Source organism: Capra hircus, chromosome 13 (genome assembly GCF_001704415.2).
Source record: "Capra hircus breed San Clemente chromosome 13, ASM170441v1, whole genome shotgun sequence".
In the NCBI taxonomy this organism is placed as follows: domain Eukaryota; kingdom Metazoa; phylum Chordata; class Mammalia; order Artiodactyla; family Bovidae; genus Capra; species Capra hircus.
Window position 1 is genome coordinate 61,522,154 of NC_030820.1, and position 24,382 is coordinate 61,546,535.

The window sequence follows — 24,382 nt, forward strand, 5'->3', positions numbered from 1 at the left end:
GATCCCCGTGTGTTTATTAGGTGTTTACATTTTTGTATGTGTGAATTGTCCAATTGATTTGTCTATTTTTATTGGAGTCCTCGTGTTTTTCTTCATATATTATCTCTCTTTCAGCCAACTAGAGTGTAGCAGCATGGTAGATAACTCTTTCTTTCCCTGAGCCAGGAAATGCTTTAGTCTGGGGTAGGGTGTTCTAAGAAAGTGTATAATGACATAGGAAGGAGCAGTGGACAGGGAGTCAGAATGCCTAGGGTCTGGCTCTGAGCTTGGTCTCTGGCCTCTGTGGTCTTGAGCCACAGTTTTTGGTCCTCAGTTTTAAATTTATAACGGCTCTAAGGATTCTTTTAGCTCTAAAATAAAAACTGAAAGTTCTTCAGGCAGGTTTTTTTTTTAGAGGAGCAGATGACTGATGCTTTTAAGGGGTTTTGAATGGAAAGTCTCATGAATGGCTTGAGAAAACTGTGTATTTAGTAAATGTACTTTATTTTCCTGGTTCAGAAAAAATATCTTTCCTATGTGAAGCAGTGCTGTAGGTATAGATGCTTCATAGATTATCTCCTGTGTATATGTGTGCTTTAAGTTGATTTGTATGTATCAGGATCTAAACTAGATCTATATATTGCAGTTGGTAAATTATTGCAGTCAACAGAAAGTTGACTTTTAAATCTCCCTTAAAATACAGCAATCATAACTCTTTGTGCTATTAACTTGTTAAAGAGACTGGGTTGTTGTCTTATGAAATTTAGGAAGCTATTACTGCCTCTGTTTTAAAGAGCATAAATATTGCTAATTCACTGCCTGGTACATAGAATTCCCATAGTATATTTTTGTTTGATGAGTAAATAAATCAAGCCACCTCACGAATCAGGCTTTCACTTTCTAGTGCTCCTTTCTACTAAGAATGTCGCTCTGATCACTGAAGTGCTTCTGCTCTCTTTGCTGCTGCTGCTACTGCTGCTGCTCAGTCACTTCAGTCGTGTCCGACTCTGTGCGTCCCCCATAGATGGAAGCCCACCAGGCTCCCCCGTCCCTGGGATTCTCTAGGCAAGAACACTGGAGTGGGTTGCCATTTTCTTCTTCAGTGCATGAAAGTGACAAGTCAAAGTGAAGTTGCTCAGTCGTGTCCGACTCTTAGCGACCCCATGGACAGCAGCGTACCAGGCTCCTCCGTCCATGGGATTTTCCAGGCTAGAGTACTGGAGTGGGGTGCCAGTGCCTTCTCCAGTTCTCTTTGCATCTTTCCAAAAATAATGATAATGGCACTCTTTATGCCAGATCTGCCAGGAAGCCAGTTTGGCCTGATGTAAAATAAGTTGAATATGCTTATAAGGCTGCCTCATTCTGCAGAATACCTGTTGCATAGTCGCTGGATTTCTTATCTCCTTTTCCTGAAAAGACAGTAAGTGTACATGAAGCCTGCCCTGTATTAGGAGAGTGCATTTTAGTAGGCATTAGAGAAATTGCATTCCTAAATTTTAAGTGCCAAGAAAACACTTTTGGGGGCAGTGATGGATAAAAATGAACAAGTGGAGGAAGGAATGAAATTGGGGAGCAAATGGGATGAAATATATGCAGTAATTTCTTATAGTGGCCTTTAAAATGGAAAAAATTTAAATGGAAAAACTCAAAGATTCCTTCTATTCAACTTTGTTTATAAACTGATAGGTTAATTAAGTTTATTTAGAGATGTAAAAAGCCCAAGGAGGCAGGCATCTTAGAAAAAACATGTTTTTAACCTAAGTCAGAGGATGTATCTTTGATCAGAGGATGATCTTTGCCATATTGGGGAACTCCTCCTCCTGCTGGCATTCATTTTTCGTTCAGTTGTCATTTTATTGTCATGCCTGTTTCTTACAAAGAATAGTCTTAAAATTTCATAGGACCATTCCTGTGCTCTTCATCATGGGATTTAGGTTGCAAGTATGTTGTGGAACTTAAGTAGAACCACAGTTCTGTTCCTGATTTCAAAGTCAAGTGGAAATGACGCTTTGGGATTTTGTAGGTACACTTTCACAGCTTTTCAAATTGTGCGTGGGTTAAGCGAGTTGCTAACTTTTTACCCTGCTCTTTTATAGCTAGTGCATTTAATGTTCTGGTGTGTATTTCCTTCTTCTTTTACTCATTCAGGGGCTGCCTATTGTCAGTTTATGGACATGTTGTTCCCTGGCTCCATTGCCTTGAAGAAAGTGAAATTCCAAGCTAAGCTAGAACATGAATACATCCAGAACTTCAAAATACTACAAGCAGGTTTTAAGAGAATGGGTGTTGACAAAGTAAGTAAGCTTTATTCTTTCATTTAGGGTATTTCTTAACTCGTCATAATTACCAAGGCTGCCCATAATTACCAAGGCTGGCCCATGACTTTGGATGTTTTGTTTCTCTTTTCCCAGTTTGTATAGTTATCTTTTCTCGAGTTAACGGTTTATCGGGAGCAATGTGTCCCTCTGTTGTCCTATCCCTCGTTCCCATGTGATCATCTTTCTTCATCGTGAAGTTGGAAAATCAGTCTGTAAATCTGTACCCATTTTTTTAAACTGTTTAATATATTAATCTGAGATCTAATTCTTTAAATCTCTGAATTTGCTTCTGTAAAGCATAGCATATGGCAGAATAAGTAGTTCTAATAGAGAAGATTCTAGATCTACTTGACTTTTTCAGTGAAGTATAAAACCAAAGTATAAACTACAATATTTTTATAGCTAGTAGGTGCTGGAAAGTTTCCTCTTGCCCTCAAGGTTACATGAAGCTATAAGAAACAGTCCACCAGGCTTCTTTGGAAAAAATATCTCTGTTTTAGCAGATAATACGTTATTGCACAATTAAGCAGTCCCCCCCCCCCCCATCAAAAGGGCTTATCCTTTAAGCCATTCTGGGTGGGGGGGACATTTTTCAGTAAAGCTTGTAATCACCCCCTAGTTATCTTGCTTCTGTATCTGATTTTTTATTTACTTTGAAATCAGTCTTAATTTCATTTTGTCTCTGCAATATATAAACTGTGCGTTTGTATTGTAAGGATATCATTTAGTTGTCAGGCATGGTTTAAACTAGGTTTATCTTATTATACACAGTAGTTTTTCTTTTTATGTAATTAATTTTTTTGAATAAGGCAGATTCCTAGAGTATATAAAAGTAGAATAGTGCAGGGATCCCCCTTGTACCTCAGTGATTATCAACTCAGGGATGGTCTTATTTCATATATATCTCTACTCTACCCCCTGTAGTCCTGGATTATTTGAAGTCAGTTCCAGATTTAACTTTATTTGTTGATGTTTCATACCAAGAAATTTTTAAAAGTTTGCTTGCTCAGAGGGGTGGATAGTTCAGATTGTAACTGGAATCCTTGAGGAGTTAAAAGATAGTTAAGCTCTGACCATTTAAAGTAATAGCTGATAGCATAGTTTTCTTACACAATGAAAATGTTAGCGGGTCCTGTAAAGTATGTTTTAATAGAATTGTAATTACTTGAAAAACATGCCATTTTGTAGAAGTCTATCCCAGGATTGATTCTGTACCTTGACCTATTTTTAAGATAATTTTTGTTTTTAACACAGTTCATTGTGAATGCTTGTTGTTTTGTGCTCTGGACTTGGTACCTTGTGTCAGGCTCTGTGGCCATGCAAGTTCCGTGGGAGGTTTACTTTTTACAGTGAAGTGACATATCTTAAAATGTGTTTGGAGGTGTGTGTGTGACTTCTATATGAAACTTGTTTTTTTTGCATTTCTGATTTCTTTTGATGGACTTGAACTGTGGGGATTGGCGGCTGTTAAGTTCTCTGTGGAAGGTAAATTGAATGAAACGTGCTCTACAACCTTCCAGGGACTTACTGAACATTTAGTTCTTGCCTCTTTGTCTCCTTTTAGCAGAGCTTTATACTGATTTTGATGAATGTGAACACCTTTGATGCTTTCCAGAAACCTCTTGCTTTGAACTAAAGAATCGTATATTTTTCTGCAGATAATTCCTGTGGACAAATTAGTAAAAGGAAAGTTTCAGGACAATTTTGAATTCGTTCAGTGGTTCAAGAAGTTTTTTGATGCAAACTATGATGGAAAAGAGTATGACCCTGTAGCTGCCAGACAAGGTCAAGAAACTGCAGTGGCCCCCTCCCTTGTTGCTCCCGCTCTGAACAAACCGAAGAAACCTCTCAGCTCTAGCAGTGCAGGTAAAAAACAAACCAACTCCCCCTCCCCCACAACACACACACAAATAATGCCATTTCCAAATAATGGTAGTCTAGGTATTCATTCATTCATTCAGCAGTCACCCAGCAGTGTTTGGGTAGGCTTAAGGATCTGAAGTAGCATAATCCTGGCCTCATGGCAGGAGCGACCTCAGGGCCCTGCGTTTGTTCTTAGGTCTCTGGAGCCTCTATGAGTGCTTCACCTCTGCCCTGTTTCCTCCTCTGTGAGAGGGGAATTGCAGTACTGGCCCCAGAGGGCTGTTCCTGAAGCCTGAAAGAGTTACTGTTTGCAGTTTTGCCAACACTCGTTGGTTGTATGGAATAGAAATCCTTCAGGTTAGCTCACGTAAAGGAGAGTTAGTTGGAACACAAGTACGGTTCATCTTAGAGCCCTGGAACTGGAATTTGCAACCGGACCTGGACTCTCAGAAACTGAAAGAGCTTTCCAGGTCCCTTGGGGGCTGTTCTTGGTTCTGCGTTATCCTTCTGTCTGCAGACCAGCTACCTGTGCTTTCCCTGGCCTCCCTAGAACCTCAGCTGCTAAGTTCTATGATGCCAGCAGAATCTAGGAGGCAGGGGGAGGCTGTTTATAAGAGACTATATCTTGAAGTCCCGGCCTAGTGGGTTTTCCCAAATGTGTTTGTAGTGATACACTCACAGAACGTGTGTACCTTGTGGAGCGGTGGGTGTTCTATAGATGCCAACTCCTCCTCCCCAGAAGGTGGCAAAAACATTAATTAAAGTTGTATAGTACCTTGAGAGAGGGGCTGATCTATCTAGTAGGTAGAGAGGGATGTTGAGTGCTTTGTAATTTTTATAGCTTTTTTGAGCTCTTGATTGACTTAGCATACAGTTCATGCATTTAAAGTATTCAAGTGTACAGTTGAATGGTTTTTAGTACATACATAGGTAATGTTATCCTCTTACCATAGTCAGTTTTAGAACATTATCATTACCCCCCAAAAGAAACCTCATGTGCTCCCGGTAGCAGTCACTTCCCATTTCTCCCCAAAACTCCTCCCTCCTTGATATTCCTGGGCAACTACTGATCCTCTGTGGATTTACCTATTCTGAATATTTCTGAATGAAATTACAGAATATGTGGCCTTTTATGTCTGACTTCTTTCATTTAGCATAATGTTTTCAAGGTTCATCCATGTTGTATCATGTATCAGGACTCCTTTTTATGGTTAAATAATATTCAGTTGTGTGGCTGTAGCACATTTTATTTATTCGTCAGTTGATGGTGATTTGAGTTCTTTGCATTTTTAAGCTATTATGAATGGCTGCTATGACCATTCATAGCAAGTTTCTGTGTGGGCATATGTTTTCATTTCTCTTGGGTGTGTATCCAAGAGTACATACTCTTGGAGCAGAATTTTTGGGTCATGTGATAACTCTGTGTTTAACTTTTGACAGAACTACCTGACTGTTTTCCAAAGTGGCTGAACCATTTATTTTCCCAAGCAGAGTATATGAGGGTCCAGATTTCTTCAGATATTGACTACTTTGATTCTTCAGCTTCTTAGAATGGGGAATTGCATAGATAACCCTGTGCATTTCATATTTCAGGTGCTGCTAACAGGCATATGGAGACTTGGATTAAGTATTTAGTCTTCAGTTTAAACGTATGCTAGAGATCCTCCAGTGGAAATGCCTGTTACTCTGGGTGGCCTTAAGGTCATATGGTTGTTGAATAGTTTGGAGTGTTAGGAAGATGAGATATTTCTAAGCCTGGCATAATATATAAACTTGGCAGAATACTCGCTGAATGAAAACTAAAGTCATGAATGGTAAATTTGCCTTGAGGTAGCCCATTCCTGATTATTCTTTATCATTTTAACTTATCAATAGATTGGCCCCTCTGCTGTTTTTCCCCTTGTCTTTGCTTTGGTCATTCTTACTGAGAGAAGTCTGCCCATCCTAGTCAGCGTGCTGCTCTTCTCTCCTGACCCTCTGAACACCTTCTTAAAAGCAAACAGGAAGGGGTTTTGAAGCCGTTAGTGGTCAGAGCAGTCTCTACCCGCTCGCTTATCTTCCTAATCCAAGGAGTGTGAGTTGGGAGACACCTTGCTTTCCAGATAGGGTGTCATGGGTGCCCCAGAGCTGGGGCTGTGAGCTCTTTCCCTTTGCTCCATGAAGCTGCCTGTCTGTGCATTTAGTTGGAGCTGGGTTCAGGTAGTTCATCTGTTTGTACCAGGTTGACTTTGCCTCTTTCAGATGATAGTCCCGTCCACCCCAGCGGAAAAAAGACCACACCAAAAGACTTATTGCCAGCCCGAAAGATCATGGCTAAAATTGGTACTTCTGTGCTGCCAGAATGCAGAACCACTTTGGGTGATCATGGGGTGTAATCTTGCATGCTGGGCTCTCTGCGGTGGGTCTCTTCACTGCATAGCTGTGGAGAGCAGTTGGTCACAACCTTCTCTTGTTGTCTGGTGGGTTCTTTTTGTCTTGAAATTTCTTCTCTTAAAAAAAAAAGCCAACTTTGTTCCTCTCTCAGCTCCACAGAGGCCCATTGCAACACACAGAACTACTGCAACCCCTAAGGCTGGCCCGGGTGTGGTGCGGAAGAATCCTGGTGTAGGGAATGGAGATGACGAGGCAGCTGAATTGATGCAGCAGGTAGGCATCTCCTGTGTCCACAACAGGAGCCCTTTGGGGGAAGGGGCGCTTGCTGCCCTGACTGGGTCGCTTTGTCTGTGTTCTTGTGGGAAGACCTGCCTTGTCTGCGCATCACAGCAGTCCTCGTATCACAGCAGTCCTCGTGACGTGTCAGGGCTTTGGGACCTGTGTGGGGACTGTGAGCGTGGACATGAAGATGGAAGACGCAGGTGGGCAGCTGTTTCTAAGCTCGATTGTTTCTATTAGAAACCAGTATCTGTTTGGAAATGCACACATAAGGTAGAACCCTGTTGAAAGTCCCTGAAACACTGTCAGGGTTCCTGGGATTCAGAGATTGTCTCTTGAATTTTGGCTCTAACAGGAGATAATGGAGAGCTCCTTTCTAAATAATAATTTAAAAAAAGTATTCTGTAGTGTCCCAGCTGACATCCTGGGTCACTGGAGAATCGAGTGGAGAGTGCCGCTGATGTGCAAAGCCTATGGCTTTTCTCTTCTTAATAGGTAGATGATTTGAAACGTCTTCTTCTGAACCAGTTAAGTATCTGAAGATATTGGTAGAGGTCTCTATAGATCAGAACAAATTTTAGATTTTTAGCCATTTTCTCACTAATTCTTATAGTTGTTTTGTTTGCTTTTGGATGTTCCTCGTAATTAATTCCAGATTTAAAAATCAAGGATGCTCTGTAATTCCTGTGAATTTAGGAATGAACCTTTTCATTTTCCTGAAAGCCAAGTCCTAAAGCTTGGGGAAAATAGCCTCACTTTAATCCAGAACGTTTTGTGACCCAGACCATACTCTGAGGAAATCAGGACATAAAAGCCTGCCCCCAAGATCACATTTATTGTTTTTTTTTTTTTCATTCTTGATTTGTGTGTGCCCCATGGTGTAGGCACCTCGGGAGGGTGGAGGTGACTGGGTCAGCATCCCCATTGTTGTGGTGGCCGCAAGCACCCTGTGGGCACTGTGGCTGTGAGTGTAGAAGTCCTGGAGGATGAGGAGGTGTCCCTGGAACTCCTGGTTTCCAGGCACAGGTGTACACAGAAAGTGGTCTCAGAAATAGAGTAAAGAGGTGTCAGTACTGAGACTTGGCGGCCAGCGTAGCGTGGGCCTCACAGTCTCCAGAAGATGCAATGGATTCCATGGGACCGCTGCCCAGTTGGTGTTCTGGGTGAGGGAGCACCAGATTTGGGGGGTGGTGTAGATTTGTGGCAGGTCCTGGCTTTGCCACTTCTAACTTGGGGCGGGTCAGTTAACCTGTGAACTCACTGCCTCATATGCAGCGGGGCCAGTACTTTACTTTCGGTGGTTGGATGGATTTCACAAGCTGATGTTTTGCCAAGTGTCTGGAAGGATTTGGGATAAATGGGGTGCGTGGGGGTGGATGAAAGACAGTTGTGATTATTATGGTTTTTGTCTGTGGTCTTGATAGAGTAAAAAAGGTTTTGAAATATGTTTTCAAAGTTCACAGGAGTCAGATTCTTTTTGGTGAAATACAAAACTGTTAACAGCAAAAACAAAACCAGAATTTTTAGAGTGCAAGTGCCAGTGCTGTGCTAAGCATTTTGCTTTCACTTTTGCAGCAGCTCTGAGGGGTTCCAGGGCAGGACAGCAGTGCAGCTCACACCCAGCCTGTCCAGCCCTGCCTCAGAAATAACGTGTGTGGCCAGCACAGGGCTCTGATTTTTATCATTACTATTTACAACGTGAAGGATGTTAGGTTCTTTGCAGGTTGTCAAAGTCCTGTGCACACCTGTTACTGAATCCCATGGCTCATGTACGTGATCTCTCTGACCCTGAGAGTATTTAAAGCGGTGCACTTGGTGAAGGGATGGAGGTCCGGGGGACATGACCATATCGGTCATGAAAAGTGGAGCCTCATGGGCTTGGTGGGCAGTGTGTTCTACACAAATTACCTTTTGGTGTTCATAGCCTTGGGAGAGCTTCAGGGATTCCATATTTGTTTTCTTAAACGTAATCATTTTTATTTTTGACCGCACTGGATCGTCACTGTTGTGCGTGGGTTTTCCCTAGTTGCGGAGAGCTGGGGCTGTTCTCTAGTTGAGGTGCACAGGCTTCTTGTTGCAGGTGGCTTCTCTTTTTGTGGAGTGCAGACTCTAGGACATAGGCTTTAGTGGTTGTGGCACATGGGTGTAGTTGCTCCAAGCCGTGTGGGATCTTCCCGGACCAGGGATTGAACTGGTGTCCCCTGCACTGCAAGGGGACTGTTAGTGGACCCCTAACCACTGGACCAGCAGGGAAGCCCGATTCCACCTTCTTACGTCATTCGGGAGAAGTGTACTGTTATTTGATTCTAGTCCAAAGCAACACTATTCATAGAAATAGACTGTAAACCGGAATTGTGAGACACACCTATATAGAGCTGAAAGTTTTCTGGTAGTCACACTGAAAAAAGTAATAAGAAACAGGTTAATTCTAATAACACATTACTCAACATACTTAAAGTATTAGCATTCTGACATAATCATTACAAATAATTATCAGTGAGATGTTTTACATTTGAACACTGTACCGGGTCTTTGAAATACAGTGTGTATTTGATAGTTATAGCCTGTCTCAATTGCACTGGCTACATTTCAAGTGCGCAGAACACCGCCTGTGGCTCATAGCTACCATATTGGCCAGTGCCAGGTCTAAAACGTTCTCCTTGGGCTTCTTAGTTTCCAGCTATTTCTTTGCTGTAAGAGAATTGTATGCTTGTTGATTGTTGCTTGTGAGTTCATGGTTATTGAGGGATGTCAGGGAGGGCTGCTGCCTTGGCCTTGTGGGTGGGGCCTGTCGGGCTGGCTTCTGGTGCCCTGGATGATGTATAGGTGGGAGAAGGTTTCAGGGGGCTTATGAGGGAGGCACTGGTGTAACGTGTGTGTACAAGCGGGCTCCAGGCTGCCGTGCCGTGGTAAGTGCTTCCCTGTCCTTCTCATGTGATTACGGGCCTCTTCTCTCGCTCGTGGACCTTGGGCCGGAGATCCAAGCAGCTTTTCACTGCTGCGGATAGTCCCCTCTGATCCTTTAGTCCCCTTCTCCCTCTCCGCTTTGGGAGTAACTGATGGTTTAAGGAAAGGCTGCAAACAGCGTTTAAAGCAGGGGTGGGGAGAGTGGAGGCAGATGGATTACTTTGTTTTGCAAGTGACCAGGTGGTGTTAGTACTTTACTGAAACTTTCAGTCACTTTCATTTGTTTATCTTTAAATTATTTGTTTGTTTCTGGCTTTGCTGGGTCTGTGCTGCTTCGTGGCCTTCTCGCTAGTTTCAGGGAGTGAGGGCTGCTCTTGTTGGGCACATGGGCTTCTCAGTGCAGCGGCTTCTCCTGCTGCAGAGCACAGGCTTAGTTGCTCTGCGGGATGTAGGATCTTCCTGGATCAGGGATCGAACCTGTGTCTCTTGCATTGGCAGGTGATTCTTTACTGCTGAGCCAGCGGGGAGGCCCCTCAGTTATTTTTAAAAGTCATTCCAGTGGTTGCTAAAGGAATAGTGAGTGTCTAGAACCTTGTTTCTAGAGCCTTGATTCTGAATCAGTCTGTTGAGGGCTTTGATGGCAAACATTGAAATTAAGTCTTTAACAGAATGGTCCTGGTGGTTCCAGTCACCTGCTCCTCATCTCTGATGCCTCTCAACTGCAGGTTGTGAGGGGGCAGGACTTGATCCCTCTGGTTGAGCCTGGCTCCTTCATCAGGCTGTGGGGAAGCTGGATGAGCTGTTTTAGTAACTAGACGTTCAGAAGGTGGACTAGATTCCTGTAGTGCTTCTGGCTCTCAGAATTCCACTACCCACGTTGTTCTCAGCAGCTGCACCTTTGATTCCCTGGCTGGGCTTTCCATGGGCCCCTAGCCTGTAAGGCCTGTGAAGATACTATATTGTACCATTTGCCATGTAGTTTGCATTCAGTGAGAGTCACAGTTGATATTCTGGAATGAAGACTCACTGGACTGTGAGAGTTGTTATGGTATTGTTATTGTTATTATGTTATGATAACATAATAAAAGTTATGACTTTTATTACTCTTGGCTGAACAGAATCCTGACCCATTCACTGAGATTTTCTTTGTGGAAATTAGAGTCCCTCAGTGGGGCTCCTGGAAGATCCTGTGGCCTGAGTGGTGAGCTGGCGCTGTGCTCAGGGAGCTAGGGGTGGAATATGGTAGGGTGTGCCCCGTTCCTCTGCTCTTATCTCTCCCTTCTGAGACTGTCTTGGGGGAGAGAGTGACGCAGGGACCCTCTCATCAGAGGATGCTTTTCTTTTGAGTCGTGGATCATACCTTGGCCCAACATATTGGGGAGAAATAACCGTTGAGTCTCTGTGCCCAGGCCCGCCTCAGTGCTAGCCATCTTTGGTCAGCATAGTTGTCTCTAACTAGGCTTGCCCTCCTGCTCATCATTTCTGCCCTGCTCCCTTGGACCAGACCCTGGCTTACCGTTGACTTTAGCTTGCAGAAGGACCTGGACGTCACTGACCAGGGTCCTGGTGTGGACTCAGTGTATAATTGGCAGCCACTCTGCTGGGCCGGGATGTGGATTCTGTTTCTGTATTTGTCTCAGCAGCCATGCCTTTTTCTCTTTGATCTTGTCTTAGTCTCTGAGAAGTACCTGCACGTTTCCTCATGTAGCCTGTCCTTTTGCGGGAATCGTTATAGTCAGAGTGCCATGAATAAGCCCATGCTGTTGATCTGGGGCTGAAGAAAATTGACATCAAATTAAAATGGGAGTTTTGTCCTTGTTAGAGAATTTGATGAGAGACCAATCTCCTTTTGGGTTGGAGGTTTAATCTGATGTGTTGTTGGTGTATGAATTCTAGATGTCTCACCCTTTCTAATATTTTGTGCAGGTCAATGTATTGAAGCTTACTGTGGAAGACTTGGAGAAGGAGAGAGACTTCTATTTTGGAAAGCTGAGGAACATCGAGTTGATTTGCCAGGAGAACGAGGGGGAGAACAACCCTGTGCTGCAGAGGATTGTGGACATTCTCTACGCCACAGACGTACGTGCTGACTTGGGGATGTTTTCTTGCCATTTTGCCACCTAAGAGAAAGTACATTGTATCGGGTGATTCTTGGCAAGCTCAGTACTGATGCTTGGTGTGTTTCAGCGTAGCATTCATTTAAAGACTTCATCGTTGACCCTCAGAGTCAGCCAGAGGGGGCCACTTCAGCCTCTGCCTTGAGGTCTGAAGCCTTTGAGGCTGGCACGGGACAGTGAGGTGGCTGGCTGCCCTGCTTCTGTAGCTTGTGGCCACTGGTAGGTCACGAGTGCTACCAGGTGCTCTTAATCCTGCCATCCCCACTCCACCCCGCTCAGCTTGGACCCCTCGGTCTGAGTGCTGCTTCTTTTTCATATGGCCCCAGGTGTGCCCTGGAGAGTCAGGCGCATGGCCCTGTGATGTCTGCTGCCCACAGCTATGAGAGGCGCCTTTTTCCTCCCACACTGGAGTGTGCCCGGTTCCCATTTCTCCACACTGTCTTGTGGTCCCGTCTCTTGGGAGTCTTGTGTATTCTGCAGCCGAATAGGGAAAACTCATTTAGGATTTAGGATTTGACATTTTGCTCTGTCCACTGTTTCATGGCTATAATTATTAATAATTCTTCTGCCATGCCCAGCAGTGTCTTGAGGATCAAGCTATAGTATGTGTCTTGTCTTAAGTGTTTCACAGTGTGTGCTGCTACTGCAGCTAAGTTGCTTCAGTCGTGTCTGACTCTGTGCGACCCCATAGACGGCAGTCCACTAGGCTCCTCTGTCCCTGGGATTCTCCAGGCAAGAACACTGGAGTGGGTTGCCATTTCCTTCTCCAATGCATGAAAGTGAAAAGTGAAAGTGAAGTCGCTCAGTCGTGTCTGACTCTTAGTGACCCCATGGACTGCAGCCTACCAGGCTCCTCCGTCCATGGGATTTTCCAGGCAAGAGTACTGGAGTGGGGTGCCATTGCCTTCTCCTCACAGTGTGTAGCCATATACAAATATAAGGCAACGTTAATGTTATTAGCACTGTCCTCTAAAGTGAATTTGGGGGTGTTAAAACTGATGACTGAAAAGTTGATAATTTGTTCAATAAATCTGTGTTTCAGGCTTGCTGTATGCCAGATAATGCAAACAAAGTTAATGAAAAAAAAAAAAACAAAACCAAAGTTAATGAAGATACAGGTGTCTTTGGGTTTAGTCCGAGTATTGTTTTAGTGGAGTCATATGTTAAGTAAATTTAGCCATAGAGGTTTAGTTTAAAAAAAAAGATGGTGGGTGAAGGGGGAGTCTTAAGTTTTTATGGTGGTGTAGCCATTAGCTCATGCCAGATGCCTGGGGTGAGTGTGAGGTGGGAGCCACACATCCGAGGTCTCCCATGCGGCTCGTGTTTGGTCAGCCTTGGTAGCTGTGGGTAAGCAGACCACCCACAGCACCTGCAGTGGTATGCGGGTTCCTTCTTGTTGCTCAGTCACTCAGTCGTGTCCGACTCTTTGCGACGCCATGGACTGCAGCACACCGGGCTTCCCTCTCTTTCATCATCTCCTGGAGCTGGCTCAGATTCGTGTCCATTGAGTTAGTGATGCCATCCGACCATCTCACCCTCTGTCGTCCCCTTCTGAAGGGGATGCAGGTTCCTAAGTGCAGTCAAAAGAAGGCGTGAAGGAAAAGCTGGCCGTGTGGACACATTACTGGAGGAGATGATCTGGTACTATTGTGGTGACTTTAGGGGATTTTTGAGGGTCTGTTTTCTCAAACAGCTTCTTTGAGGTTCAGTTGGTTTAATGACAGCTTGATGTTTGACATCATTGCCATCACCAGGACAGTGGACACATCCATCACCCTGAACAGTGTGAGGGTGAGTTGGTGCCCAGTTTTGTCCTGTGCGATGTGGCTCCACTGCCCAACTAATAGGAAAGCAGTCACTGGGTCTTGTGCCCTTCAGTGCCCCAAGTGTGTGGTAGAGACAGGAGGAACCATTGACTTTGAGAGGCTTTAAATATGAGGAAAGGGAACCCACAGTAGAAACTGATCTTTCATTCAGCGTTGACTAATGGCTTTCCCCTCCCATCTTCCCATTTCAGGAAGGCTTCGTGATACCTGATGAAGGGGGCCCACAGGAGGAACAGGAAGAGTATTAATAGCCTGGACCAGCCGAGCAACATCTGAATTCTTCACTCCAAATCATGTGCTTAACTGTAAAATACTCCCTTTTATTATTCTTAGAGGACTCACTGGTTTCTTTTCATAAGCAAAAGTACCTCTTCTAAAAGTGCACTTTGCAGAAGTTTCACTCCTTTTCCAATAAGTTTGAGTTAGGAGCGTTTACCTTGTAGCAGAGCAGTATTAACATCTAGTTGGTTCACCCAGGGAACAAAGAGGCTGACCATGGGGCTCACTTTGTGGATGCTGGTAGCACTGATAGCTGGAGAAGGTGGAGACCTCAGTAGAGAAATGTAAAGACTGATTTGAATTTTAAGTTAATGTGAAATCTTGGCAGAGAACGTTTTAATAAATAAATGCCTTAAGAGTATTTAAAAGATGCTTCCATATTTCAAAATATAAGATGTGTGTTTGACATTGCGTCTGGGAAGGAAGAGCTGGAACCTGGAGCCTTTGGGACCTGCTGTTCCCAGCCTTCGCAGGACTGCTTGATCCTCATAAGCCCAGATGTTGGCCCAAAAGCAAAATTTGAAAAGTTATTTTGTAAGCCATTTTGATGTCCTTGACCAGTAGCATGCCTGCTAAGAAGCAAGAGGCATTGTTGCCTGGATGAATAGAGGGTGTGTTTCAGGCCTGAGACGTCTGAGTCAAAGAGCTTGATTTTCATTGAGCATTTCTCTGGTGATTTTTCCAGTTATCCCTGATAATTCTGTGTACTGTGCATGTTTTTTTTTTTTTTGAAATGAGGTGTGTCCAGTTTTTAAACCTAACAGCTACTTTTGGGGACTTGCCCACATCTCTGGGATTTGAATGGGGGCTGTGTCCCGTTTTACTGTCTTTTAAGTTTACATTTAACATGTTCCTCTTCTCTGCTCCCCTTGCCCACCGGGGACTCCTCTTTGGCTCCTTAAAATTTGCTGCTTAGAGTGGAAGTTCAGCAGGCAGGTGATCATACTGCAAGTTCTTTCTGGACCTCTGGCAAAGGGAGTGATCAGTGAAGGCCACCACTCCCTTGGGATCTGCAAGGCTGGGTGTTTTCGGTACCTGCTGTCCACAGCCCTCCACTGTTATCGGAATACTTTGCCAGTGCACTAATCTCTTTGGAGATAAAAATGTTAGCGTGTTACTAAATGTTAATTTTCTTTTGCAGAAAATAGAGTACCATGTCTGAATTAATTATTAATATTTAAAATATTTCATTCCTTAACCCCCTCATTTGCTTTGCTCACAGCCGACTCAGTTCCTTTGTTTGGCAGAATTCTGCGACGTGTGTGTCCCCCACTGCTGAGACTGTTCAGCCCCTGATGTATGTGTATTGATTTGTTTCTGGTGGTAGCTTGTCCTGAAATGTGTGTAGCAAGCAGGTATTTGATGATAAAATTGTTGTGTAGTGCATGCTCTGTGTGGAATTCAGAGGAAAACCCAGATTCAGTGATTAACAATGCCAAAAAATGCAAGTAACTAGCCATTGTTCAAATAACAGTGGTGCTATTTCTCTTTTGTGGCCTTTTAGACTTTTGTTGCCCTAAAATTCCATTTTGTTGGAAACCCATTTTCCACCTGGTCTTTCTTGACAGGGTTTTTTTTTTTCTATTTTTAAACAGTTTCTAAATAAAATTCTGTATTTCAAGAGTGTCATGTCTTCTGAAATTTGTCTTGCCCTGGGTATATTCTTTTAGGTTCAAATGATAAGGTAGCCATGCTTCTTCCTTAAATTAGGGCTGATCTTTTGGAATCCTTCACTGTTTTTTTCAGATGTGGTTATTTCTAAGGCTGTTTCTTTTTTCTCCATTCAAACAGTACACTTCTAAGCCTCCTGCTGTTTTCACACTTTCATGTTGCTGTGAGAGGGCTTTCAGAAGTGCAGAGCTTGGCCTCAATGCCATGAAGCTTCCTCAGGCTGTTTCCTTCAGAGAAAATCTACAGGACAGAGCTTGGTGGATACCATGGGGCAGTACTGTTTTATTTTTTCCCCTGAAAGTGTGTTTCAAAGTCAGTAAACACAGCCAATCTGTAACAATCCGAAATCATCTTTAAAAATTCTATACTCTAACAAATGAGTTCAGAAGGTGATGTGCTGCTATTTTCAGTATGAAATAAAGTTAAATGGGCAGAAGGTAGTTTTCAGTATGATCTTTATGGTACTGACCACAGTTAGGGATGATTTGTAAACCAAACTTCATGACTTTCGCTAGGATTACTTCCATACTTCCTCTAGAAGTTAGCAGTATGATGCCTTCACTGAAATGTTACACCTTCAGAAGGAATTGGATACCATGTGTGTTGATAATCTATAAGAAGATACATCCAGGAGTGCATGGAGTTTGTGAATAAAATGTTAAGTATTGTCAGCTGAGAAGTTACCTTGGAAAGAGTGAAGCTGGTACTGTATGTACTTCTGAGCTAGTAAGTCCATTGGCCTGGCTATTTAGGCTGAGGCACGTAGTATTTAAGTGGGTCTCATTTAGGTTAGGTCATGGGTGCTGTGATCTTGAATAAGCTGCTTGGTTTGCTTGGCAAGGCCTGTGTTGTATGCAGGATAGGTAAACAGATGGCTGGATTTGGATTTAGGATTCACTCATGCTGGTGGTCCTCAGACTGATGGGTTTCAGAATCACCTGTGGAACTTGATTGACATAAAGTTTCTGAAGTCCAATTGGCAGAAATTCTGAGTTAGGTGATTAGAAATCTGCATTTTATTATGTGCTTCAGATGACCTGGTTTAATGTAGTCTTCAGAGCTAATTTTGGTCATAGCATTTATCTCTGCCAGCTCAAATGTAACTGGCAGGGGTGTATCAGGTTAGAGTCCTTGTAGATTGCTCCTAGCTTTGTGACTTTTAGTTATTAATAATTGATTGCTTGTTCTGACTTGCAAAACAAGGATGACAGTGGTGACTGCACTGCCTCCCTCACCTGGTGCTTGTTGACATCAGAATAAGCTGAGAACCAGAAAAGGTAACCACAGTGTTAGAAAGCACTGCTTGGTTCTTCAGACCCAGTTTGAAGTTTATGAATCAGAAAAGCTTAGGCCAGGGGTTTTGAATCCTGATAATTCAGGCAGGCAATTCTTCAGATAGGCTTTGAGTATATTGTAAAATTGTAAGTAACAAGTTCTAATTTTTTTTTTTTTCCCAGCTTGGACGATTGAGGAGTGCAGCTCCTTTCTTTTGAGACTATCATTTTCATCCCTTTTTTTCCCCCAAGTGAAATCATGATCTAAACACACCTTTTACCTTTTTCTTTTGAATGAAGATTTGGTGATTCAGTAATTCAGATTCATTGATTTAAAGATAAGTGTTTTCTTCAGGATATAATAAGGTGTTGGAAAGGAAGCAGTTTCCTTTTGGTATAACCAAGATAAGTCTAGGGAAATTTTTCTTTAAGGATTGTTTATGAGACTTGGTATGAAGAACTCTTCTTATGATGGTTACCATTGTTCAGCAGAGTCTACAAACAAAACCTCAGCGTTAGGCCTGATCAGCTTGATCAGATTAGCTTGCTAGTATGTGGGTGACCCAGATCTGACTGCTGTCAGCAGAGTGGAAGTGATTGCTTTGAGCCAAGCTGAACCTGAGCCTGTCTGTGGTCAGTGTTCCTGAATCACCAGTCATTTTGCTGGTCTGGCACTGTTGCCATTGATTTAAAATCAGGCTTATACTGTAGTTTTGAATTCATACGTTCCAGGTACAAAGTTTTAAAACCTGGTGAGTTCATGTTTATTTCTGACACTTGCTACTTTTTTCTCAGTTTTCACGTGTGAGGCTTGAGTATGCAGAGTCCTTTTCTGAAGAAAAGCCCGAAGAAGAATTCTATGCTTTTACACTGAACTTGACCATTACCACACATGCCTTCAGCCAGATTGTTAAGCAGCTATAACTTGTGAAGGTGTTTCCTTTTTAGCTTAATCTGAGTTGGAAAGCAGTGTTACCTTAGCCTAGCGCACAGCTTTCTGTTGAGGTTGTGGTCAAGTTGCTTCACTAATTTCATTATCTAGATAAGCAGGTCTAACCTTAGAGTTGGAATTCTGGGCCCCGTATTCCAGGACTCTGTATATATACATATAGAAATTTAAAAAATTAAAATAACCTATATTTCTTTTGAATTGGAGGCTCCGAGGTTCTGAAGTGTAAAATGAACGTAGCCTTCACGAACATGTTTCTGGGGGTAGGATGAGAAAAAAAGAGGCAGATCTTTATCCTGTGATGATAGGGAGAGAAAAGCAAGTTAGCCATCAAAGCCTAGCACTTCATAAATGGTGCTGAGAGACTTAGAATTACAGAGTGATCTGTTAGCAGTTTGAAATTCTGTAAGATGTCTTAACTTAAAAATTCAAAAAAAATTTTTCCCTTCTTCCTGGATGACTGAATATTTTTCACAGTCTGTAGGAATTGGTGAGGATAGGCTGGATGCAGGTATGAAGAAGAGGAGAAAGAACAATTTACTGTATTTGCTGATGTCTTTAATTTTCACTTCTCGTGGGAGAATGAGATTTGGGAAGCCAGTAGTGAGGGTCATTCCACCAGGGTAGGTCTTAACAAAGCTGTCTTTATGGCTGTTACTAGTTTCCAGCAGGGACAAAGATGGGTTTCTAAGACAACCTTCATGGATGATCCACAAACTGCAGTGTAGACTTTTATAAAATTAAGCCAGGCTCAAGCATGCAAGTGGGTGGACTGAATATATAAAGGGAATATGTGACTGGAGCCCTTTTCTGACCATTATCAAGAGGAACGAAGAAGTGCTGTGATCAGGAGGCCAAGGGCCAGGAGTTGAGACCAGTGTCCTCCTCCAGGCCCTGCATCCCTGGTCTGCAGAGCTTTTCTTTGCCTCAGTTAGGAGATGAGTGAGGATGGTTTCCCTGGGATCCCCTCTGAGCCAGGAAAAATTACTTAGATCTGTAAAAGCCAGCAGGATACCGGAGCCAGAAAGAGTGGGAGAGTGCCCAGTTCCAGCAACTGTTGCTTCTGGAGGCCAGGTTTCATCAGTTAAAACAATTTTGGTTCAAAAAAAAGCACAGTGTTTTTCAGCATCAATGACATTTTGTGTGTGAAAATTTGAAAAAACTCGCAATGACAGTGAAATGGTTTGTAAAGTGTACATCCTTTTGTGTTTCAATAAAAGTTTTTGACCCTGAAAGAAGAGATGTTGACAGGTGAAATAAAAAGTGGCTCAACACGTGAGTTTGGCTCTCTCCTGCCCCTACCCTCCCCCCATAGGCTGGAAGCTGCAGGGAGAGCTTTGCTAATGTAGCCGTTCCTGGCCTGCCATTTAGTGCAGGAATCGAAATGTATTGCTCCCACCAGATCCGTCATGGTTTGTCCTTGTCTAATCTTGAGTGACCTTCAGATTTCTTTCCTCTCTTGCTTGCTTCACAGTTACTTTGTCACATTCTTATTTTATATTTCTCCTGATCAGGCTCATTTATATATTTTGGAGTAGTTCTAATGATTTTAAGATCCAGTGTACCTCAAGGTTGTCTGGGTTTTTTGCATTCTAAAGGTTTCTCACCAGATATTGCCTTTTTTTTTTTTTGTATTTTATGTGTTTTTCTACAAAATAATGTGAGTTAAATATGTGTAATTATATATGACTGCTGTTTTTACTTTGAAATTTAAATGCTACCGAGAAGAATGGAATAAACTTTTTTTTACAGGTAGCTGTAGGCGAATCCCAACTTGCCCCTGTGTGTGCCCCTCCCTCCCTACTAATTTTAAAAGCGGAGAGAAGAAACAATTATGTTGAATGAAATAAAGTTATTTTAAAAAAAATTCCCCGAGCATCTGTAGCTCTCTTGACTTAATTTCTGTTTTCCATTCTTTTTTGGGAGGAAGTGGGTAAGTAGGTACTAAACCACCCCAAGAAGCTACTGTTTTCTTGAATCACGCGTGGTAATTTGAAATCTTTGGTATCTGAACTGGGAATTCTCTCTGGCGGTGGGGTGTGGTGGGAAGAGCATTGTTTTAAGTGCCATGTGAGCTGAGGAGTTGGTCTCAACTGAAGGTGTAATCTTAACATTCATTAATCCTCTGGGTCCCCTGCAGTTCTCAGTGGTCACTGGCTTCTGTCTTGTTTATTTGATTTTGGAAAGGAAAAAGCCTCTCCTTAGCATCAAGTTGCACCTTAAGATTTTTGATACATTTTATAAAGCTGAGGATACAAGTTTTCACTTTTGTTAGCTTTATTAAGGAATTTTTTTAAAAAAGTATGTTAGGATACAACTATTTAAAGTTAAAAAATTCTGGGGGCCACACTGTGAATCATGAAGGATCGTAGTTCCCTGACCTGGGGTTGAACCTGAGCTCTCTGCATTGGAAATGTGGAGTCTCAACCACTGGACCCCCAGGCAGGTCCCAGGATACAATTTTTGACATTTTAAAAACCCGCAGTGGTAAAGCTGAAGAGAGCAGAGTTGGTACCGCTTCTGAGCAGAGTGGGGCCGCCTTCCCTGGATGAGTCAGCCATGTCCTCGAGTGCCCTTGAAGCCTTCCGGCAGCACCCATCCCATCTCCACTGTTAGGGAGCAGAGTAGGGTCTCCTTGGCATTGGCGAGTGATGCCTCAACTTGTAGGCGTTGAGTAGGACTTTGAACTTTCTCCAGGATTGTGTTGTACTGAGGTTTTGTCTAGATTTTTTTTTTCCTTCAACACCTTCCCTTCTGCTTCTGTTTTTAAATGAGTTACTGGTTATCATGAATTTATTATTCTTAGGCAGGGGTTTTCTGAAGTTTTTCTTACCTAAAAAATGGAATGCATCTTAACTAATTTCCCTGTTCTGATGTTTCTTGTTTGGGAAGGAAAATGATATTTATTGTGAATGAATCTAGCATGTTTTAGACCCATGTAAAAAATGTGGATAAACATGGACAGCTGTAAGTAGAAATGATAACATTGGATTGGAAAATGAAAGCTTCAAGTCAAAAAAACAGTGGGGAACAGTCAAATGTAGCACCATCAGCTTTGTTTCTGTTTTCTTTTTTTTTAAATTTAAATAAACCCTTCTAGTTTATTAATACCCAGTTTAGTAAAACTGCTTTAAAAGACCTGCATCTTTTATGACATTTCATTGAACCACTGCACTCCTCATGGTTTACAGTATGATGAAATCTTTTGTCTTCACTGTTGATGAAACGTGAGCAGGAATTTTTTTCTGTCTGTGGGTGGTCTCTATGTGATGAAGATCTGGGGAGGGGGGTCTTGGCTTGGTGGTCAGTTAACATTTTGGTAACATCTAGGTGATCATGAAATGTGACTCAGCGTGTAATCCATGTCCCTGGTTGAATTCTCCCACAAGAGATTTACCTTTGACCAACTGATGCTGCTGAATTGGGCCAGGGGCAAGACTGAACAGTGCTGCCTCAAGTCCAGGCCTGCCTTGAAGTCTGGGTTTATAAGACCCTCGTGTCACACACAATTCTCTTGTCACCTTCCCGTTTTGGAGCTCGGGATTTCCCTGGTGGTCCAGTGGTTAAGAATCCTCCATGCAATGCAGGGCACACAGGTTCAGTCCCTAGTTGGGGAACTAAGATCCCACCTACCACGGAACAACTCGGCCTGCGTGCTGCGACACCTGGACCCCTCGAGCGGCGATAATGAGCCCTCGAGCCACAATTGGAGAGTTGGTATGCTGCAACAAAAGGTCCCACCAGTGGCAGTGAAGATCCCGCATGCTGCAACTAAGACCCAGTGCAGCCAAATCAAGATTTGGAGCTTGTGCAGCTCATGTTAAGAAGGCTGCTGTGCCTTCCACTGTTCCCCCAACTGGGGGGCCAGTTGGCCTTCTGGATTTATCATTAGACTTGCTGGCATTTTCCATGGTTTCCATGGCAGGTGGGTTCTCGGTGCTGCCCTTGTCCCGTGGATCGTCCTCCACTCACATTTGTCCTGGCTCCAAGTACTGGCGCTGCTCCTGTCGACTGCTCTCAGTCCAACTTCATCACAAGAGTGTCTCAGATTGGGTGAAAAATGGCCGCGTGGTAACGGTTTGTGGGATGGATTCTGATGTTCCATTTTGTGTTCTGCGTGTGGAATTCTGTCTCATTTTCCTGGTTCTAAGTGTGGCCAACTGGCCCTGCAGTCTGTGGAGGCCCTCGGAGCTCCATAGCGACCACAGAGGAGCCGTTCCGGACCTGGGGCTGGCTGCCGAGATGTCTCAGCCGAGGAGGAAGTTGAACACCAATAAGCCTCCATTAAATACAGCGAGCAGTCTTAACTGGGGAGAGCAGATCAGGTCAGGGTGAGTGAGAGTCTGGGGTTAGTCTCTCACACGACCCCGGGGCCCTGAGAGCCAGTGGTCAGGCGTTCAGTTGTGCCCAGCTCTGTCACCCCGTCGGCTGCAGCACACCAGGCTTTCCTGTCCTTCACCATCTCCCGGAGCTTGCCCAAACTCCTGTCCATCCAGTTGGTGATGCCGTCCAACCATCTCGTCCTCTGTTGTCCCCTTCTCCCGCCTTCAATCTTTGCCAGCATCAGGGTCTTTTCTGATGAGTCAGTTCTTTGCATACCTGAGACTCAAGGCCAAACAGGAGAGCTGAGCCTCTCTCAGCTCGATTTCCAGGGCAGCTTTACTGCACTTGGAGTCACCTGCTGCTGCAGATTCTTAAAAACAGCAAACCAGTTATTCTCCCATTGCCTGCCTGCTCCCCTAGTGGCTATTCTAAGCTCTCACTCTTGTTTCCAGGTTTGTACCAAACCCCCCACCCCAACCCCAGCCGCCTTCCCCTCAGAGCAGGCTTCCTCTCATCTGCTCTCATCCTACATGGATATTTAACTCTCCAGCTAAATCTTTCCCTGCCAGTACTTCTCTGATTCTTGTGCTTTGGTCTTGGGTATCATTAATTGTCCTCCACCAGTATTTTTTCCCTTTTGTGGCCTCAGTCCTTGAACACAAACAGCTCCACTCTTCTGGTTAAACTAGTATTTCTCTCATAAAACATAGTTTTGAAATAATAAAATTTTAAGTAGTTTTAAGAATAGTATAAAGAACTCCCCTTTGCCCAGATCTCCTAATAAGCAGGAAACAACATCAATATCACCTAAAAATGTAAAGGCATGTTTAAATTTCACTGATGGTCCTAATGCCCCTGAGACCTTTTGATCCTGAGTCTAGGATCCAGTTCAGATCACACATTGCCTTTAGTTGTTACCTCTCTTCAGTCACCTTCAATGTGCTTTAATCTCTGTCCTTCATGACACTAAGATTTTTAAGAGTGAAGCCTACTTACTTAGTAGAATGTCCTTCAGTTTGGGACTGTCAGGTTATGGGTTTGTAGGGGATACCACAAAAGCAGTGGTCCAGAGTCCAGCACACCATGAGGCATGGCCTTTGGCTCCCTCATGAGTGATGTTGACTTTAGTTAACTTGTTAACCCAGACTTAAAAGCAAAAGAAAATACAGTCATTTTCTGTATACCTACCCATGCTTGCCTTCTTAATATAAACGGGATGATATATGTGCCTTCTGTTAGTGCAGACTTTTTGTATTCCTTTATTCCTGGCCCACCTTTTTCGCCACACTGGACCCCTACTCTCCATAATCCATATCAACACCCTAGTGTCTATGTTGATAGTTCTGTGTGTACTAACAGTACAGGAGCCCCTTAGACCAGGCCAGAAAGGCCCCTGCCCTGAGCCAGGCAACCTACTCTGTCCCCTATCTGACCATGTCCCTTTCTACTAGATGAGGGAGGTAGAGGATGGCCGGTCAGCCCTGCTGGTGCACTGCCCCTCTTCCTCCACTGCTCTCAATACTGGAATTACCTGCCCAAATCCCTTTGAGCCTGATTCCAGAGTCTGGGGGCCTATTCCTTAGTGCATCATTAAAACCTTTTTTAAAAATTCTTTTTATATTTTGGCTGTTCCTTGCAGCATATGAGATCTTGGTTCTCCAACCAGGGGTGGAACCTGCGCCCCCTGCAGTTGGATGTGTGGAGGCCTAACCGTTGGACCACCAGGGAAGTCGCTCAGTGCACGGCTTGAGGGCAGCCCTGCCTAGGCTTGCGGTGGTCATGGAGCCGTGGAGGCACGGGATGTATGGGTGTACGGGTGACGGTGGCCGTCCACATGCCACCGTTTACAAGCTCCCCCCCCAACCCCCAAGCAGGAATGAGAGGGCAGCAGGACAGAGGGCTTGGAGGCCTTCCAGGTTGTTATGAAAGGTATTTGTAAAGACACGTGAAGAGAATGTATTTTATTTGACAGTATATTAATCTATGGACATTTTAAGTAACGACTTGCTGTGTGGACCAGTGTTTGTTCTTTTGCCCTTGGCCCCATAACTATTAAGGGTAGACCTGTTGACAGATGTGTGTACGTGTACACGTACCTTCTATGTATCAGCACGCACCCATTCATCATCCTTTTGTAAATATTGGCCTCATTCTGTGCACTCTTTTCTTTTGAGTATCTCCTGGAAATTCCCCCTGGTCGTCTGCTGAAGGTCTGATTCATCTT

General features: G+C 43.6%; 1 protein-coding gene across 4 annotated transcripts in view; it reads left to right on the forward strand.

Annotated features, from left to right (window-relative positions):
• MAPRE1 (microtubule associated protein RP/EB family member 1) overlaps window positions 1–19,708 on the forward strand; it is a 33,404-nt gene extending 13,696 nt beyond the window's left edge. For 3 of the 4 annotated variants that reach the window (XM_018057714.1, XM_018057715.1, XM_018057716.1), the window contains 5 exons: window positions 2,128–2,273; window positions 3,956–4,163; window positions 6,685–6,806; window positions 11,646–11,798; window positions 13,854–19,708. In XM_018057714.1, the coding sequence (XP_017913203.1) occupies window positions 2,128–2,273; window positions 3,956–4,163; window positions 6,685–6,806; window positions 11,646–11,798; window positions 13,854–13,910 (686 nt within the window). In that variant the 3' untranslated portion in view covers window positions 13,911–19,708. The remainder of the gene's footprint in view (window positions 1–2,127; window positions 2,274–3,955; window positions 4,164–6,684; window positions 6,807–11,645; window positions 11,799–13,853) is intronic. The other variant, XM_018057713.1, reaches the window with a different exon arrangement.